The 19,681-nt window shown below is 40.6% G+C and overlaps 1 protein-coding gene across 3 annotated transcripts in view; it reads left to right on the plus strand.

Annotated features, from left to right (window-relative positions):
• daam2 (dishevelled associated activator of morphogenesis 2) overlaps positions 1-19,681 on the plus strand; it is a 107,148-nt gene that overhangs the window by 65,883 nt on the left and 21,584 nt on the right. For all 3 annotated transcript variants that reach the window (XM_041971705.1, XM_041971707.1, XM_041971706.1), the window contains exons 6-15: positions 7,445-7,778; positions 10,246-10,356; positions 11,058-11,161; positions 12,039-12,105; positions 12,231-12,348; positions 12,483-12,621; positions 14,823-14,881; positions 14,972-15,156; positions 16,864-17,169; positions 18,577-18,684. In XM_041971705.1, coding sequence (XP_041827639.1) covers positions 7,445-7,778; positions 10,246-10,356; positions 11,058-11,161; positions 12,039-12,105; positions 12,231-12,348; positions 12,483-12,621; positions 14,823-14,881; positions 14,972-15,156; positions 16,864-17,169; positions 18,577-18,684 — 1,531 coding nt within the window. The remainder of the gene's footprint in view (positions 1-7,444; positions 7,779-10,245; positions 10,357-11,057; positions 11,162-12,038; positions 12,106-12,230; positions 12,349-12,482; positions 12,622-14,822; positions 14,882-14,971; positions 15,157-16,863; positions 17,170-18,576; positions 18,685-19,681) is intronic.

Raw genomic sequence — 19,681 nt, forward strand, 5'->3', positions numbered from 1 at the left:
CATGACCAAATAGGGGTTCGGTGTCTTGCTCAGGGACACCTCGACATGAGCTTTCCTGGCTGGGATCGAACCGGCAACCTGCCGTAATGGCTGCCATGCTGCCGTAATTAGCAGTTAATACAGCAATAAGGATGTTCTCATTTATTATGTCAGACTGAAACATATCAGAAATGATCAGTGAAAACTAGTAATTATAGTCACTTTACTTCCCCCCACACTCTTAAAATAGATGGTTTCAAAAGTAATTAGTTAACTAATAATTAGGTAACATCTGTTTTGTATGTCACTTATGTATAAATATGTAATTTTATGGCTGGGTTGGTTTTTATAGGACATTTTGTGAACTGAAGGCCTGAATCAACATTTAAATTAGTTTCACAATGCACAGTTTTATGTATGTTCCTTAACTAGTGCAGTTTGACCAGCATGGAAGAAAAAACTTTAGTTTCAGATAATCCTGGTCTCCATTTATTTGATACCATGAGTATCTTCTCTGCTCCATTTATCTGTCACTCTTTATATTTTATTGAGTTGATTTACCTCATTGAAGACAAATGTAATGGCTCAATTGACACTCTTCAGTAACCAGCTGCACCCTTGCTGGTCGTCACAGAAAGAGTTATGGCTCATTAATACCCAGCTGTTTTTCAGTACTGTAACCTTGATGTGGGTAGCAGGTGCGTCCCACAGAATATGGGTGTTCAGGGAAAAGCAGGGCTTTGTGTCACCTTAGTGACAAATGGCTGTCAAAGGCAAAAAATACAGTTTTAAGCTTTGAAGTCTGGAAGATATCTGACCATCTCTCCAACTTTATGGGTCGTCTGTGGGTTTGCATGCTGGTTTTATGGCCACGTCTTGTGAGACATGGCGTTGTCTTCCTTTATTCAGCATTGATTCATAGCTGTCTGAAAGGGCCACCCTCCCTCCTTCCCTCTGGCATTTAACAGAGGCAGCTGCGTCTGGTTGTGAAGAGAGGCCCTTGTTGCCTTCAGCTCGCTCTGCAGGGCCACAGGACCCAAACACATGGTGGGTATGCAGGGTGCCAGGCAGAGCGCACAAAAAGAGCACATTGTCAGCAAGCTGCTGCTGTCCACTCAACTCACAGGATGATAACTGAAACGGCAAGGTGGCATGTTTCAGGCATGTGTTCGTTTCCGTATTTAGACTGCGATATGAACACAGACTGTGGGTTATTTAAACATGTACATGCAAACCTCCATTGCTACAAACTCACTATGTAATTAATTTGTGTACAGATTTACTTTGATTATAACTTGATCAAACTGGTGATAACAAACCTTTTGGATGTGAAACCTAAAATGTTGAGTCTTCAAGTGATTCATGCAGATTTAGTAAAATAATAATCTGCCTGTAATAAGAATTTTTTAATCTGTTTGCCAGCTGGAGTCTTGGCTTCCTTTCATGGTTCCATGACATGAATGCTGTGTCAGCTGATGATTCTAAATTAGTCTTGTATGGCTGTGCATCTTTTTTTATGTTAGCTAGCACAGTTTCATCAACGTCACTTGTGGCAATGAAACGTGCTCTGACCAATGAAAGAAATGTAAAGTGCGAACTACAGTGTGGTGTGAAAGTGCACCATTTGTTTGTTTTAATAATGGAAAATTTTAAAATTTAATTCTAAATATTTTACAGCCAATTTGGTTCACCTCATTAGTTTACTTTCTCTAGGTTTTAATTTCTTTCGGCCAATAGCCCAGGCACAACAGACCAACAGCTTTAAAAAACTCTTCAGCTGAGTGTTATGAACCAGTTTTGCTTTTTTCATCAAAAGCTTCTGTTTTTATTTTTTATTTAAAAGTGACGATACATATTAATGAACATAAAAATATAAATATGCCCGAATTAGCTAGTTGCTCTTTTCCATCTGTAGTCCCTGGCAGATCAAAAAAATATAGCAGCTCATACAGCAATGATGACAAAGATCATCCACACAATTCAACTCTTGAGACATGAGACATAATCAGGATAATTATTTGTGGTTACATGTCTGGTTCTGCTTTTGCCAACATTTGAGTTTGGTTTGAAATATTTTGACTATTGTTTCATGTCCTCATGTCGGATAGGTCTGTCACACTGGCAGCAAGAGACGAGGAGGTAGGAAACAAATGCAGGAAACACTGGAGGCAGATGGAGGAACAAAGATGGTTTAATGCAGCAAAAGACAAAACGAGGGACTTCTAGAAAATTGATGGACTAACCGACAAATGAAGACTGGGAAGACAGGACAAACTGACAGACTCGCAAACAAAGAAAAAGCTGGAGGAAGTTAATTGAACAGAACACCCAAGGAAATAAACACCTACAAAATAAAACATGAAATAAGACAGAGGACTCAAAGATCATCGAAAGTAGAAACTAAAGAACAGACTACAATAGAAAAACTAAACCAAAAACTCAAGTCGGTCACCTCAGACAGTGTCTGGACTACAAACGTGTATCAACCCTGCTTCATCCGTATCAGATGAATGGTTGCCACTGACCCGTCAAGTTCCTCAAGTAAAAATTCATGTTTGCTAATCTTGAATTTGCAGAGCAATTTTTCTAGATCACACTCACTAGAGAATCCACCTCTCCAGATATCAGGCTATCCTTGGCAGCTAAAACAGAAAAGTTCAGACTAATCTTTAGCCTTTGCCAGCAGCTGGTGGGACAACGTCGGCTTTCATTCACTAACCGGGTCCCTGTTAAAGAGCTTTGTTAACCTGTTTGGTTGAGGTTGAAACTTCATATCATTACCTGATAACTGCTTGTCTGATTTTGTTGAAGACTTCCCAGATGAAAACAAACATCTGGAATCTTTGGTCATGTCAACTGCATAGGATGACAGAAAGGTTGCTAAACATCAACATCACAACACGGCATCACGCAACAACTGGACTGTCACAAACGAAGCCTCCAGGAAAGATAATGCAGCAAGCCCTTTATTCCAGCTGAGAGTAATGCTGCACTTAATTAGAAATGGTTTTTGATTGGTACTAACAGGAATCTAATTTAATGGTGCAGATGTTGCATTTACTTAAAACAAAATACAAAAAGAAAAACAAAAAAAAAAACAGAGGGGTCATGTTTGATAATTTGCAGCTTTTAGTTTTCTGTGCCAGCAATTTTAGTTTTGTTTACCATCTGTCAAACAGAGCTGGGGTTGTGGGTTTACTCACATAAAATTCAATCTAAACTCAAGCACACATGTGAGGACTGATGAGCAAACTGCTACAGCCATTTGGCCAAATGATACACACAGCCTGGTGTTCACTTCATCTTAGCCTCTAAATATTTGAATATGTATACTCACTTGTGGTATTTTAACTATGCAGTTAAGTGTACTTGCATAACTGTTGACCTGCTGAGGGATCTGCACTAATGTTGTTCATAGTGAAGAGTTTTAAGGGTGCATTCCTGCATGAAAGAAATGACACCCTTTAGTCGCTGCCATTTCGGTTGTGAAATAACTTCATGAGGGCAGAAAATGAAGCTTTCTTTTCAGGTCAGTGAGGCTGTGCTGGCCCAAAATGCAATGCTGTCCTAAAGCCGTGTCAGTGGAGCATCGCAATGCTTCCCAAGACAGCTGTCCGGACATTGTTTCTGGAAATCTTTTCCAGCACGAATATTGACTTGAGCCGACTGCAGCCGTTCCCAACACTCCTGTGTCAATAACCCTTTGGATGCTCCGCTACCATCACATGTAAATATTATTCTTCAAAACATTTTGCCGCCAAATCTCTCGCATCTCTCAAAGGTTTTGCTTAACAGAGAGTTAGTTTTATGTTTTTATATATTACAAAATAAATTAGCGGTTGAGCAGAATATCACACTCTTAAAGAGTCTTGGATGGAGTGATGTGTTTGCTTCTCTCAAAAGGCCTGTTTCTCTCCCCTTGACACTTAATCGAGGAAAGGGAGGAATTAAAAAAAATGAGGGCCAGTTGGGTGATACAGATAAATTTAAAGTGGCACTGCTGACCTTTGATGCCCCTAACAATGGCTAATTCAGTATCCACCTTGCATCCTGTCTCTTTTCTGAGCTCTGTCAAGATGTAGAAACTAATCAGATGTTGTTTCTTTCTCTGTCACTTTCTTTTTCTTTTTTTTCTTTCCTCTGAAAATGTCTTCCATTTCTTTGCTGAATCAGCCACGGTGTGTGATCAAAACAGTGTGTTGATGTCCAGGTGGCGTGTTACATAAAATGCAGTGTCACGTGATGCCCCAGGTTGGAAGATAAAGTTTTGAAGTGTGGTATCTCAGCCCCAGGATGCTGCAGGGCCATCAAAATGAGTCAGAAGCACAGAGTTTTAAGGTTAAAAATATGTGTAACAATGCTCTAAAGAGGGATGTTGGTACTTAGTTGGTTGTAGTCTGAACAAATTTGCTAAAAAAATGTGCATAATGTTGATGGGTTGCGGTTGGGGTGGGGGACTCCTGTAGTTGCAAAACAAACCAAATTTATCTTAACATGTTCTGTCAGGTAGCATTTTTCTGATAGGTTTGTGGTCTCCATTGCTACCGTCAAACCTTCTTTAATACAGTATGATGTTGATTTTTGTAAGTGAAGCACTTTTAGGTCACAGCTGCCACTCCATGTGTTGCCGGCTTTAATGGCAGGACTCATTACAATATCAGGGTCTACTTAAGTCTATCTGACCAGTGCGTACACATTCATGGACTGCTCCTTGTGGATTTGCCAATAAACCTAGTTCATGGGAACCATTCTGTCCATGCCATGAAATACTTTACACATATTTGTCACAGATGTGTACCTTGGCCAGGAGTTTTATTGTATTCTCTATATGTGTCAGTTTTATGTGTGTTGTCCTTTGTGCAGCCCTCATTTTACCTTCGTTACATGGCAGGCCTCACAAGTAAAATTTATTTGAGTGAGGGCTGTGCTGATATCGTGTGACTTCTCTCCCAAGCCCTGCAGACACCTCAGTGAGCTAACTTTAAAAGGCACCTCTGACAACCCTCCAGGGACCTCATTCACATTCGGCCCCTGTTATAGTAGAACCAGACTAGTGTGTGCGTGCGTACGTGTGTGTGTTCCTGCATGTAGGTAAGTGGGTGTCTGAAGGAGATGGTAAGTGTGTGCGAACGTTCTGATGATATGAAGCACAGAAAAGAGGCTCAGGAGAGCACATGATCACTTCAGTTTGTGCATGTGGAGGCTCTGGATTCAGATAAGTTTGTGTGGTTAAGCTTTGAGGCTGACTGCCACACTGGGGTCATCTTTAGTTCAAAAAAAAAAAAAGAAATTTTGCCTGTACAACTAAAACCTCAAACAATCCATGTAGCTGGACTCCAGCTCAGAATTTAAATTCAAGCATCTGGTTCAGTTTTCCTTGCCGTCCTACTCATTAAGGATGTTGTCTGCCTCTAGTTGAGGGGTTTTCCGCTTTTTAGATCAATGAAAATTGCATGACCCTGAAAGACTGCTAACATTGGCAATCATTTAATTATGCGATAAAAAGGAAGCATCTCAGGGTTTTTCTTTAAATTTTTATCTGCTCTAAAATCTAATATTACCTTTGACCAATCTTAACCCAGACTCAACACTTGTTCTCTCTCTCTTTTTTATTCACATTCACTTTATTTTCATCCAATTCCAAGTCATGCTTTTCTCATGTGTGTGTGTGTGTGGTTGGCTCTGCCTCGCCTCATATCGTATGCAGCAGTAGTTGAGCTCTTGCCATCCTGAACCCCAGAGGGTTTTAAAGTATGCAGCACAGTTAAAAGAAATAAAGGAGTAAGATCTGCACATCAGTCGACTGAGCGTGAATGTCACCGGATAGGAGACAAGAGGGGACTCTAGAGTCATAGGAGCCTGGATTAGCTGATTGTAGTGCTCATTTGAAAGAATTTAGAATCAAGTTAGAAGAGGAGAGTACTGTTGGAAGTCAGCTCACTATATTTTGTTGTCAGTGCATAGGATTAGATACAGGTGAATATCGTTTAAGTAGACATGAATGGATATTAGTGCAAATTGCTTTCATGCATCTGTCCTTCCACTTCCCTTAAATAAGCACACACAGATGCGTTAGGTTATGGTATGCAGTGCATGCTTGTGTGTATGTGTTTTCTGGCAAATTGTCAGCAATTCAGCAAAGTGAAGCGAAGCAGGCAGCGTGCAAAGCCTTGAATCCCATCCATCCTTTTGAACCCAGACTCCAAGACCAACATCTCTCGATCTCTGCCTTCCATACATTAATCACAAGGATGTTCAGCTTAATTTCTCCTCCACTATGAAAGCTCTCCCAGAGCTGGAGCTGGGCTCTCACTTCATGAGCAAGCATTGGGTTATTGCTGCCTTCTGTTCTGGCCAAATCTTGTCACTGATATAAAATGTGTAACTATTACAGTTGGAAGAGTTTTGCCCCGATTTAGCTCCAGCGTCTGTGTTAAATCTTAATCACGTCATATCTAATACATTGCTTTTATTATCCGCCACCTCTGTGTGGATTGCAGACTGCAGCATCTGGGCTCAAACAAGGAGCACATTGTCTGCTGAAAGGTTGCATGTGTGATCTGTAGGATTTTAATGCTTTGTTGAAAATGGCTGATTGCATGCATGGATGTAGATCTTTATTATCACATCCAGGCACTGCTGGAAAACAGAGGCATGACCACGCCAGATAAAGTTTGAATGTGTTTATGAAAGAATTTGCTAGAAATCTGGGATTGTGTGTGAGCAATGTAAATCATATTTAAAAAGATGATTTTTAAAAATAATTTCCTATGCATGTTTGAGCCTGTCTCTCTTTTCTTTTCTCTCTCCATTTTGTCCCTTTCACTTTCTGACTCTATCCTTCTTTGTCTCCACCATCCTCCTTCTCTCCATGTTACAAACCCTCATTTGTTTGAAATAATTTATGAGTCCAATCTGGAATCTAATCAAGTGGGAAGGTCATTTACAAAACAGCCCACAATGTGCTCACTGGATGTGACATCCTTCAATGTTTACATGTCCTGCCTGTCACCCTGTCTCTCCTAGAGGGAGGTCAATGATCTTCTTTTTAGTTAATTCAGCTAACGAGGGCTGTTCGCAGGAGGCCGGGTGAACTTGGGAGTGTCAGGTTTGAAAGTTTTTATATGAGAGAGCGGCGTTTCTTTTTGTTTGGTGGTCTTTTGAAGACTATTGTGGAGTAAAGAAAATGATCTAAGTTAAATATCAAAGAGGGTCAGTTATGGTTTATCTGTTGTAATAACCTCTTTGTAAAAGCAAAACACAAAATTCTTTCAATACAAATTTAAAACAGTGAGAGTTGAAGAACTTTTGGACAGAGGTCCTTAGTTATCAGCATCAGTCTACAAAGACCTGATGCACTGTTCATTTATGGTTCACAGAGAATAAACCTTAATAATGAACAGCAAAACTAAACATCTAGTTAATTTTCCTTTAATCTTTTTTCCTTATCCATCTTCTTCTTCAGGTTTGTCACACGCTTCATCGAACTCGATGGCCTCACCTGCCTCCTCAACTTCCTGCGTAGCATGGACTACGAGACGTCAGAGAGCCGTGTGCACACCTCCATCATTGGCTGCATCAAGGCCCTGATGAACAACTCGCAGGGCCGTGCACACGTCCTGGCCCACCCTCAGAGCATCAACACCATCTCACAGAGCCTGCGGACGGAGAACATCAAGACCAAAGTGGCGGTGCTGGAGATTCTCGGGGCTGTTTGCCTGGTACCAGACGGGCATAAGAAGGTGCTGCAGGCCATGGCACATTACCAGAAATATGCTGCTGAGAGGACTCGCTTTCAGGTAAGGAAAGCTTTGAGGTTTAAAGCTGCCACATTCCTGTCACTGTGGGTCACATAATACAAGCGTACTTAAGGAGCTTGCAGGAGATGTAGCGTAAACACAATATGTCAGGATAATGCTCAGATAAATCAAGTTGTGGTCATTTTAAAAAGCTGAAAACTTATATTGCTGTTGTTAAGGTGCTTGGCCTCAGTTTAGGTCAACATACTATTCATATTAAAGACAAGTGAGGACGCTGAGACTTATGGACGCTTCAGCACGCAGAGTGCTTTAGTAAGTAGCAGGACTGAGTCAACAAGCCACATCTTACATGTCCCCCAGGGGTATGTGGTAAATCATGTCACCTCTGACTAAGCTAACACCACAGTAGCTTATGATTCAGAACATATGAATCCTTTTAATGTTCGTTTGAGTTACGATGAAGTTGCTGAATTGTGTTAAAGGTCAGTTTGAGGGGCAGAGGAGGGTTTGAGAACAGAACAGTGACCCTGCGTTACCTTGTTCTCGTTGCTGCTGTTAGATTTCTCTCTTATTTTTAGGCAAGGAAAGTTTATTTGTATAGCACATTTCATGTGCAAGAACATTCAAAGTGCTTTACATAAAACATTAAAAGCATTACAGTGAAGGGTGCAGAAAGCAAATGAGTGCTTGAAAAACAAACTTTATAAGAAATAAAAGAAATAAAGAACGAAGGGATCAAAGCTAAAATAAAGTAGGTAAAATGCAAGAAATAAAGTTCCAGTGTGGGGATTTTAACAGCTGTTTTGATAAAATGCAGCAAATATAAGTTTTTAACCCTGATCTAAAGCTGCTGAGTCAGCAGACCTGCAGTTTTCTGGGACTTTGTTCCACATGTGAGGAGCATAAAAGCTGAACGCTGCCTCTCCACGTTTAGTTTTGACTCTGGCAGCAGAAAGTAGACCTGACCCTGATGACCTGAGGGATCTGGCTGCTTCATAACCAACCAGAAGATCCTGAATGTATTTTGGTCCTAAACCATTCAGTGTTTTTTAAACTAACAGCAGGATTTTTAAGTCAATTCTTTGACAGACAGGAAGTCAGTGTAAAGATCTGAGGACTGGAGTTCTTGGATCTACTTTCCTGGTCTTAGTGAGGACTGGAGTTCTAGGATCTACTTTCCTGGTCTTAGTGAGGACTGGAGTTCTAGGATCTACTTTCCTAGTCTTAGTGAGGACTGGAGTTCTAGGATCTACTTTCCTGGTCTTAGTGAGGACTGGAGTTCTAGGATCTACTTTCCTGGTCTTAGTGAGGACTGGAGTTCTAGGATCTACTTTCCTGGTCTTAGTGAGGACTGGAACAGCAGCGTTCTGGACTAACTGCAGCTGTTTGATGGATTTTTTAGGGAAATCTCTGAGGACAGTATTACAGTAGTCCAGTCTACTAAAGATATTTTTTAAATGCTGCTGAGTCATCAGTCCTTTAATCCTTGATATGTTCTTTGAGTGATAATAAGCTGATTTCACAACTGTCCTAATATAACTGCTAAAATTCAGGTCTGAGTCCATGACTACTCCCAGAATTTTGGCTTGGTTCTTAGTTTTGAACTTAGATGTTTGAAGCTAAATGCTGACTTTTACTCTTTCTTCCTTGGTTCCTAAAGCTATTATTTCAGTTTTGTCTTCATTTATCTGAAGGAAGTTCTGGCACATCCAGTCCTTAATTTTATTGATGTAGTTAATGATGACAATGAGTTTGGATCGAACTGTAGTCTCCTGGTGAGATGGTTATATAGATTTGTGTGTCATCGGCATAACTATGATAACATATTTTGTTGTTTTTCATCATCTGAGCGAGTGCAAGCATGTAGATGCTGAACAGCAGTGGCCCCAGGATGGAGCTTTGGGGAACTCCACAGTTTATTTTAGTTCACTCAGATTTATAGTTATGTATAAACACAAAGTAGTCACTATCTTTTAAATAGGACTCAAACCAATTAATTGCAGTGCCAGATAGTCCAACCCAGCTTTTCAGCGAGTCTAATAAAGTGATTTAGATGACCCCTGTGGGCTTTTGTTTTTTTTTCCATATGCTGAGTTAGACCAAAGTTATCAAGAAAACAAAAACAACACAATTCTTTGGTCTCTCTTTCAAAAAAGGTTGCACAGTATTTAGGTGGCCTTTATACAACACATGAGAGGGAGCGGTCATCTGGACATATTCAAATAAAGCAAAGGTTTTTGAAGAATATCTGTTGCATTGGAGCGAGTCAGTAAACACTCTTGTCTGCTGTTTTTTATTAATGGCAAAGTTGTATTGTTTCCACACAATCCATTCACTTCCACATTCACCTCAAGCTGTTGAATCTTTGTTTCCAGCATGGTGATCTTCTGTAGAAGTTTGTAATAGTCATCTGTAGAGAAGCGTCAGCAGGGGGGCAGAAGCAGGAAGTCTGTTTTTGTCCAAACATACTTGTTGACTAATTTTCTTATTTGTCCTGATGATCCAGTCGCTGCTGAATGAACTGGACAGAAGTACTGGCCGCTACAGAGATGAGGTCAACTTGAAGACTGCCATCATGTCCTTCATCAATGCTGTGCTGAATGCAGGAGCTGGAGAGGTCTGTATGAGCTACCACATGTCCTCTAAATAGACTTTCAGCACATACAGGCAGAAATAGCATGACTAAAGTGTCATTGTTTGGGAAGACATCACTAAAAATGTATAATGTTTAAATGTTAAATCCATCAAATCAACATGAAATAATGCAAATAATCTTCAGAGTTTCTCGTACTGTTCCAAAAGACGAGTTTGTTTATAAGTGCCTTATTTTGGTTTGTAAATTTAAAGCTACAGGTAGCAGCTTCTTAGCCAAGCACACAGGAAACATCTGGAAACGTCTGCAACCGTCTGTTCTGCATTAAATGAACTAGCCTGTTCCGTTAAAACTCAATGACATCTTATCTCCTCATTGTTTTTTAAAAGTACAAAATTGTACAATCTGTACAAATTACCACCTCTGAGCAATTAGCAAGCTTACAGCTGAGTCATGCTTGCGTCAAACAAGAAATATTCTGACAAATAACCTCTTGTTGTCTACCAAAAAAAAGTTTATGCTAATTTAAAGAAAAGTTAAAAACAGGTTTGTGAATATTAGCTGTTCTGACTGGTTTTTATATAACAGATTTCTTTGGGAAAACATTAACAGGTACTTGCATGATATAACTATGCAGAGGTATTTGGTATTATATATCAATGTAAGTTTAAATTTTATACCTTTTTCTTTTCCTTTCTTTTTTTAAAAAAAATAATCATTGTCAGGACAACTTGGAGTTCCGCCTCCACTTAAGGTACGAGTTCTTGATGTTGGGCATTCAGCCGGTCATTGACAAGCTCAGAGAGCACGAAAACGCCACCTTGGATAGGTGAGTGATCATCGACTTATCTGCTTTCTTTTGCACATGGGATTTGGGAAATGTAGCAGAGGAACTAATGTTTTGACAATTATGGCAACACTGGAAAACATTCTGGTCCCATCACATTATATGAGGTGGTGGTCTAAACTGACTCACCACCTCATATAAACTAAAGTGAGATTTATTAAGTAGGAAAGATAAAAGATATAAGAAATCATCCCCCTGCCTTGTAAATGTTTTATATTCAAACACAAAAATACAACCTCCAGTGGACGAATTATGAATTGCAGTTACTTTTTTTCGGTTAATATCATCTGTGTAAATTCCTCATTTGCCAAATGTAGATTGGACCCAGTGGCGAGCTGATTTTGGTCTTCGAACAGTACATTTGACACTCTTGGTTTAGGGTTTCACCAGCAAAGCTGTTTGTATTTAAAAAAAAAAAGGGTTTTCTTGCAGGGTTTTATTATTTCTCATATTTGAAAATCACTGATTCAAATCTCTACATCAAGTTGGGTTGAATAAAACATCTTTTAGCTCCACATTACATCCCTGTTGTTCTTTGCGGAACTATTTTTCTGCAAAACTCCAACCTGGTTGGAGATGGATGAGCTTATAGAGCTCTTTTAACGTCCAACAATCATTCAGACCCTCTCATAAAATGATATTATTTACATCTTTGTTGCACATTTGTAATTAGTTATCATTTCACCACACAATGTGTCTTCACTTCATCATGAGTTCAAAGTGACTTTCCAGATTCTATAATAGAAAAATGAAGCAGATAAAACAAAGATCAAGCTTCAGAGCAGCAATCAGGACCTTGGGTTTGAATGTAGCTTGTGTAAATGATTAAACATCAGATTGTTTTCTGTTGTCTGTCCAGGCATTTGGATTTCTTTGAGATGGTGAGGAATGAAGATGACTCAGAGCTGGCCAAAAGGTTTGATATGGTGAGTTTAATACAGTTTCAAACTAATGCAAGACACTGATCTGCTTTCACTGTGTGACTGGACCCATTAGAAGTCTAATGGAGTTCTTAGCTTCATGAGTTATTCCTGTTTCTTTTCCTTAACAGACCCATGTAGACACAAAGAGTGCCGGCGCCATGTTTGAGCTCGTCAAGAAGAAACTGAGCCACACAGATTCTTACCCACACCTCCTCTCCATCCTCCAGCACTGCCTGCAGATGCCCTGTGAGTATGATCAGGATTATGCACAAATAAATCCATAAAATGCATATACAGGTTTTCTGTTTGGATCAGGAAAAATTGTAACTGGCAAGCATTTAATTCAGGTTTGTTAAGATTATTGTTGCTCATCTGTTCAGATAAACGTGCAGGTGGCAGCCTCCAGCACTGGCAGCTCTTAGACCGGATCCTCCAGCAGATAGTCCTGCAGGACGACAAGGGAGAGGACCCCGATGTCGCCCCTCTGGAAAACTTCAGTGTTAAGAACATCATTCGCATGTAGGTGAAAGCTACACAAAAGTAAACATGTATATAGTATCCTTATATCGGTGATGTACAGTGAGTCCTCCAGTCTTTAAGTGCTCTGGAGATCATGTCCGGTATTTTCTTTATTCCTTTTTAAAAGCTTCCCCTCTTCCTTCAGTACTGGTCTGATAACTGTAAGAATCTTGTGGGTAATGCATCCGATCAGCATCACTTCCAGCTAAGATCAAAGCCTGATATCAACATCAAGACACATGACATGAAGGAAAAGAAGCAGAGGGATAAAATTAGCTGTGCATCGGCTCTAGTATAGAAAAACATACAATATCCACTAGTAGAAGCCCTGATTCTCCTTTTTTAATGCGGATGAAGAGGTGATATGAAGGTGGCAGCAGGGGGTTGTGGGCTGAATCGGAGGAAGCCTCATTCTGAGCGTGAAGCTGGAGATCAAAGGAAAATGCCTCTAATCGCATTAGGAGGGCTGGTCAGCCAAGTCAGCCATGTCCAGTTGCTTCCAAGCATGCACTCTTCTTGGTTCGAGTACCAACAGGGTGGAGCCAGCTTTTTTTTATAAAGAAACATCACATGTACTGAACTGGAAGTAAACGTTTTGCATGTGTCACTGAGTCTGTTGCTCAGAGAGAAATTTTTCCAAACGATCATTGACATTTGCTGGGTTTTGTGGTTGAGGTTTTGCTGGATTTTTAAACCAATATGCTCTTGTGTTCAGAAACCAAAGTGTGGATTTTGTGCAGCATGTAGGTTTAGTTAAGAGATCACATTTAGAGCTTTGGCTTTTTTTTTCACCGTTTCACCTCAGTTTCGCCCTCTGACAAGCTGTCTTTCTTTTCTTTCACCATCTTTCCTCTCCTCAGTTTTGTTATGTTTAAACCGAGCTCAGGATTGGTGATTAATGTGTTTAGTCTTTGCGGTGAAAGCACCATAAAACATGTAGCGTGGTGCACCTTGGCCCCTGCCAGCTCCTGCTTTGTTCACTAATTCAGCCACCATTGTTTTTGCAATCAGCACACTCCTCCGTAAGTGATGCTGCATCTGAGCCCGACATTCATTCCTGCCCCTTGCAGATCCATCACACCTCTGCCAAAGTCCCATTGTGTTTCCATAAACTCTGTTAGAGTAAATTGTGCTTGAGCTTGCCATGAGCTGAGATTTCCTCATTGTGTTGGCGGCATGCCGGAGGCCCCTGACGGTTAACGGGTGAAAACCTGTGGCTTGTGCCGTGACGGCTAAGAGGGAGGAGGGGCGCGTTAAAACAACTGTTAAAACAACTGGCAGACAAAGTCATTCATCATCTGTGGTCACCATGACAACAGCTCTGACCACTCACATGTGCCTGGCCTTAAATTCACGCTGTACAAATCACATCTTTCCACAGCTATGCAAAGGTATTTATTCAACCAGTCGAAAAAGAGGAGATGGCGTGTCTTTGAATGATCCCGACTGTAATTAAAGCAGCGCTGATTTTATAATCAGCTTTGGGCACTTTGAAGACCTGAAACTGAGTAATAACCAGTTTGCTTTTAAATTGCGTCGTGGATTACCCAGTGTGAATTGATTAAAAGCAATTAAGTGAGAATTGTTACCACAGTAAAGTCATACCTCAGAATCCAAGCTCAATACCTCTTTACCTCATGACTTTTTAAAGAATTCTTTGTGTTGTGTGAGTAGTGCTGCTGAGACATGTCTGTTCTCTCGACTCCAGCCATGGCTACCACCGAAGCTCAAGGTTTCACTATTCAATCTTTCATCATTTCAAAATAACTTCTTAAAACCTGCCATCGCTAATCTTTTCTTCTTGTTTGTCTCATACCTCTGTTTTCCATTTACAGTCGTCCGCTAATCCGATTTCTCACATTACATGATGTCACACTTAAATCAAAACAACTATTTAAGTCCCAAGATTAATAACTTGTTCAACTGATTTTATCCCAGCAGAATTTATTTTGCACTAATGTTGTCCTTTGAAGCTTCAGAGAGCAAACTGCATCAACTCAGTCAATGCTGCTAATGGTAATCAATCTGAGGAGGTCGAGGATTAGTGTCACTGATCAATGGCTTTCCAATCTGGTGATTAAATTCCCTCAGAATGGCCTAAATTGACTTGGTTGAAGTGCAGTTGATCCCCTATGTGTGAGCGCTAACTTGTAAAACTGTGGCTGTGTTGTGTGCTTACATTTCCTCTGTCTGCTCTTCAGGTTGGTCAATGAAAATGAGGTGAAACTGTGGCGAGATCAAGCAGAGAAGTTCAGGAAAGGTATGAGTCTGCAACCCACCCGCCTGCAAGCATGTTCTCATCATAATCCACACCATAAATAATGTTTGTTGTCTCTTTCTTTACTTTTAGATCATGCAGAGCTGCTAGCTAGACTGGAGAGGAAAGAGCGAGAGTGTGAGACTAAAACCCAAGAAAAGGAAGACATGATGAAGACTTTAAACAAGATGAAGGACAAGCTACAGCGTGAGGGCGTGGAGCTGCGTTCGGCCAGGGAACAAGTGTTGGACTTATCGTCACGCATTAACGACAGGGCTGTGAGTAGAACCTCTTTCTCTCGTTCATGCGATCATGAAGTTTGTTTATTTTTTCTCATTCAAACTTTGGCAATAATTACTTCCTTTGTCTTTGGTCCATGTTTTCTCACTCGAGCTTACAAAGTGCCAACACTGCCTCCAAATGAGCTCCAGAAGACAAATACTTGTTCTGCATGTTTGTATTTGCAGCACAGGAATCAAGAGACAACCCCTCACTGACTGAACTTTGCTTACATCGACTCACATCTTGGACTTTTTTTTTGTTAGTGAGCAGTTTGGATAATTTTTTTCCCCCATTAAGGAAAATAAACATTCTCATGTGCACCTGGTTGTATTTTTAAGTTATGGAGCAAACATAATTGGCAAAAGCTCGCCGGGTCTTACCCCAGGAAAAATTTTTTATTTAAATCAAATTTCTGGCAATTTTACACCCCTTAAGTGCTTGTATAAATTCAAGCAACAGACACCTACACAAGTCCAGGTTAATAGCTTTAAAAGTGCTAAAATAAAAACAAAGAATGCTGCGAAAGCAGGGTGTTATTGATTTGACTGTCGAAAATAATTTTCTGAAGATACAGAAATGATATTTTATCACACAAACCTGCAGGCTGCAAAATGCTATACACCACATTCTAGCAGAGACGTTGAGAATTTACAATGCATCACAGTGTGATTTGCACACAAGGTCATATTCCAACAAATACAAAGGACACGACAATTTAATTCAGTTCAGTTTTATTTGTAAAGCTTCATTATCTGAACACTTTCACAGACACGGTCCAATTCAGGACAATTTGTAGTCCATTAAAATCCAGTCTATAATAACTGTATTCATAGAAGCTCATTTATAAAAATATTTGTTTATGAAAACATTGCATCAAATCATCTACTCAATTCTGTCCCCCATCCTTAGCATGCACAGGGTGGCAGGCAACAGTGGAAAGGAGAAAAACCTCCCTTTTATCAGGAAGGATAACATCCAGCAGAACCAGGCTCAGGGAGGCTGACCATCTGCCTGGACCTGTTTGAGGCGGAAAAGAAAGGACAGAGGGGTCAAAAGGCACTATAACTTAAGCCAGGGATGGCTAACGGTCATCCAAGCTAGTCAAAAAGGAAAGTTTTAATTTTAATTTTAGAGGTACGGAGGATGTCTGCTTCCCGAACCCAAGCTGGGAGCTGTTTCCACAGGGAGGGGTCTGATAAGGCCCATGATTAGGATGAATCAGCCTAGAAAAGATGAATGTTTTAGTGATTGAGACACACAGCATCCCTGTTGTGATGGGGACTGATTTGCACAAAAGAGGAGGATTGTTATCATTCGCTGGAGATGAATTACTCTGAATAGCGTAAGATTTAGCTGCCCTGTGTTTAGCTTCCAGTGAGAGTGCAAAAACAGTATGTTTAAGTCTTTGTGTTTTAGATAAATATGTTTATGGAGTTTTATGTCTTTAATAGATAAAGATGGTAGAGGATGAAAGAAAACACTAGCCGATGGATGACTCGGGGGTTTTGAGTCAGTATTTGATGTGACTTCATCATCATACCATCATGATTAAACCTTTTTTGTTTGTTTTTTAAATGCTGCCTTCACAGAGTGATTCTCATATTTGAAAGATTAAACTTTTTTTAGATCATATTTAAGCTCTGTTGAGCAGAAGCTGTGTGGAAAATGAATAAATATTGATGTGTAACACATTTCTCTTACAGCAGGGCAGCAGTGTCTCTATACCGCCTCCACCTCCACCACCTGGCGGCCCCATGGCACCACCTCCTCCACCTATGATGGCCGGCTTTCCTCCACCACCACCTCCTCTACCGTTCAGCTGCCCGCCTCCTCCACCGCCTCCTCCTCCACCTGGGGGACCACCTCCTCCACCAGGAGCCCCTCCTATGTTTGGAGCTCCACCTCCTCCCCTTCCCTCATCATTCAGCTCCATGAGCAGCATGCGCTCCAAGTCCATTCCTCAGCCTTCTCACCCTCTCAAGTCCTTCAACTGGTCCAAACTTGGAGAGGTAAGAAAGGATGACTCTGAAATACACAACCAATTGTTGTAAGCAAAAAGCTTTTATTCACATGAGAAAGTGCAAAGCTGTTTGATACTTAAATAAAAAACTAGATAAAACTCTTTAAGTTGATTAAAACACTGTGGGGCAGGTTATATCTGCTGGAAAACTGAAACATTTTAACAGATGTTTCTGTAATTCAAGAAAATTCCAGCAGTTACATTAAATTAATGCTGTTCTATAAAATTTTATCAACGTACAATTTAAACTCATTAACAGCGATCAGTTATGACATATGACCACCTACCTAACGTCAAGTAGGTTCTTCTCCTGCCTCCTGAGCAGCAGCAACAGGCAATTGCATTATTGCAACACGTTAAACACTGAACAAGACTAACTTAAAAAAAAAACCTCTATAATTTTAATGGTGTGTTTGAGTGGTGCATACCAGGGGTGTCCAAAGTTAGGGCAGCATTCCTGCAGGTTTTACTTGTTTCTCTGCTCCAGTGCACCTGATTTAAAATAAATTGATCTCTTCAACAGCCTGTTATCAGGTTCTGCCTGGCATGTTGCCCTATTAATCTGATTCAAGTTTGCCATCAGAGAACATCCAAAACCTGCAGAACAGCAGCCCTCAAGGACCAACTTTGGATGCTGCTGGTGAATACTAAACATGGCACAGGTCCTAGAGACCAGCCTTAGATAGATTTTTAGACGGGAACTCTCCTGTTGCCTCAGTAGCCACTGAAGTCCAGCCTATGTGCAAATAGCAGGTGGGACAAAATGGGTAATTAGTTAGTTGCATTCTGCAGTTTACCCACTAAATGTCTCTAAATCCTACATGATGCTTAAGTTTTGCAAAACAGTGCAGCTCAGATAAACCATTGTGAGTTTTAAGTGTCAACATTTAACAACGGTGGAAATGCTTTGAGCACTTCATCGATCTGATTGGTTTAACTCTGATGGTAAAAGCGATCTATCATCCAACAACCTGCTGGGTATCTCTTTAAAGTACTTGGCCTTTTCCAGACAGTGTCAACATAAGACTTCCCAGATGTTCAGTGTAGTAAAGCATCTGTGAAGTCAGGTTTACTAATTGCTCCTCTTGGTACAGCTGTGTCAGAGCAAAGAAACCAGTGATGTGACTGGTTGAAAGTGTGTTTATTTATCACCACACTCTCTGAACTATATTCTGCTGTATCCAGTTCTTTTGCTCATACAGACTGTTCATTCATCACCCAGCACTTTGCACTTTACTCCACATGTGCACTACAACTGAGCTTGGAGTCTTTTCGTTGTTTTTATTACATGCAAAATGAAAAACATCTGTTCATCCCTCAGCTCAGAACTCAGAGAGCCTTGATTTTCAATCAGAATGTAAATGTTAACCCCTCATGTCCTACTGCTCTGTTTCAGAATGTGATCAATGGCACCATCTGGAACGATATTGACGACCTGAGAGCATTCAAGATTCTTGACCTGAAGGACATAGAGAAGATGTTTTCAGCATATCAGAGACAGCAGGTCTGGATTTGTCAGTGGGTTACGGTATTCTGGGTTACAGCTGTGTGTGGTTTTACTGGCGAGCATGTACTAAATGTAACGGTACAAGCTGAGAGGGAGTATGAGTTTGGCCCTGATTCTCAAACTGTGTGTGCTGGTGAAAGTGTGTATCTTTGTGTGTGTGAGATGGGCATAGAGTGTGATGATTTTAAGAGGAATGCCAAGGCTCCAGCTCCCGACTAACGTGAGCAGCTGTTCACTGCTGAATGCCTCATTGTAGAGATGTCACAGAGCTCAAGCTTTCTCTAGAATCTACAGAAGGTTGGTGTGAGAACTGACTTGGTCTTCATGGGCTCATGAGTCAGGGCGATGCCAAGGAAACCGTCAACGCTGAAGTCATGAGAAGTCACGATATTTAAAAACAGGAAACTTTTTACCAAGACGAGCTCTAAATAAAGAGACTATTGAGTAAATCATGTTGAACCAAAGAGTAACTAATAGGATAATTGCAGTACGTGCGCTCGCGTGGCCACGCCATACAGTACGCAGCAATTACTCCCCTGGGTGCTGCAAGCTAATTGCACACTTGTCATGTTATAAAATTGGGTGCAGTTGCACAAGCTGAAACATTACACTGCTTTAAGTTGGTTTAAGGTAGAAAGTTAATCTGTTCTAATTGGTTTCTAGTAATTATTGTTTAAATTGAAGTCTTTACAGCTTCACTACATCGTCTCTGTTGAATTCTTGTACAATACATTTTACAGCTTTGCTTGAAAGCAGGGCAGCTGAAGGCACAATGTCTCTTTGCAGGCTTTTATTAAAGAGGAATGGGTCATTTGAGGTTGGTGCTGACAGTGATTTACCACGGGTATTCATTTATACAGAGCAGGTTTTTACTGGCACAGACCAACACTTAAATGCAGATCTCAATGGACATAAAAACCCAACATCTTCCTGGCTCTGATGACTTCGTTCCAATTGGCAAGAGCTAAATCTAATTCAAATTCAGCTGGGTAAT

The sequence above is a fragment of the Melanotaenia boesemani genome, chromosome 20, assembly GCF_017639745.1.
Source record: "Melanotaenia boesemani isolate fMelBoe1 chromosome 20, fMelBoe1.pri, whole genome shotgun sequence".
In the NCBI taxonomy this organism is placed as follows: Eukaryota; Metazoa; Chordata; class Actinopteri; order Atheriniformes; family Melanotaeniidae; genus Melanotaenia; species Melanotaenia boesemani.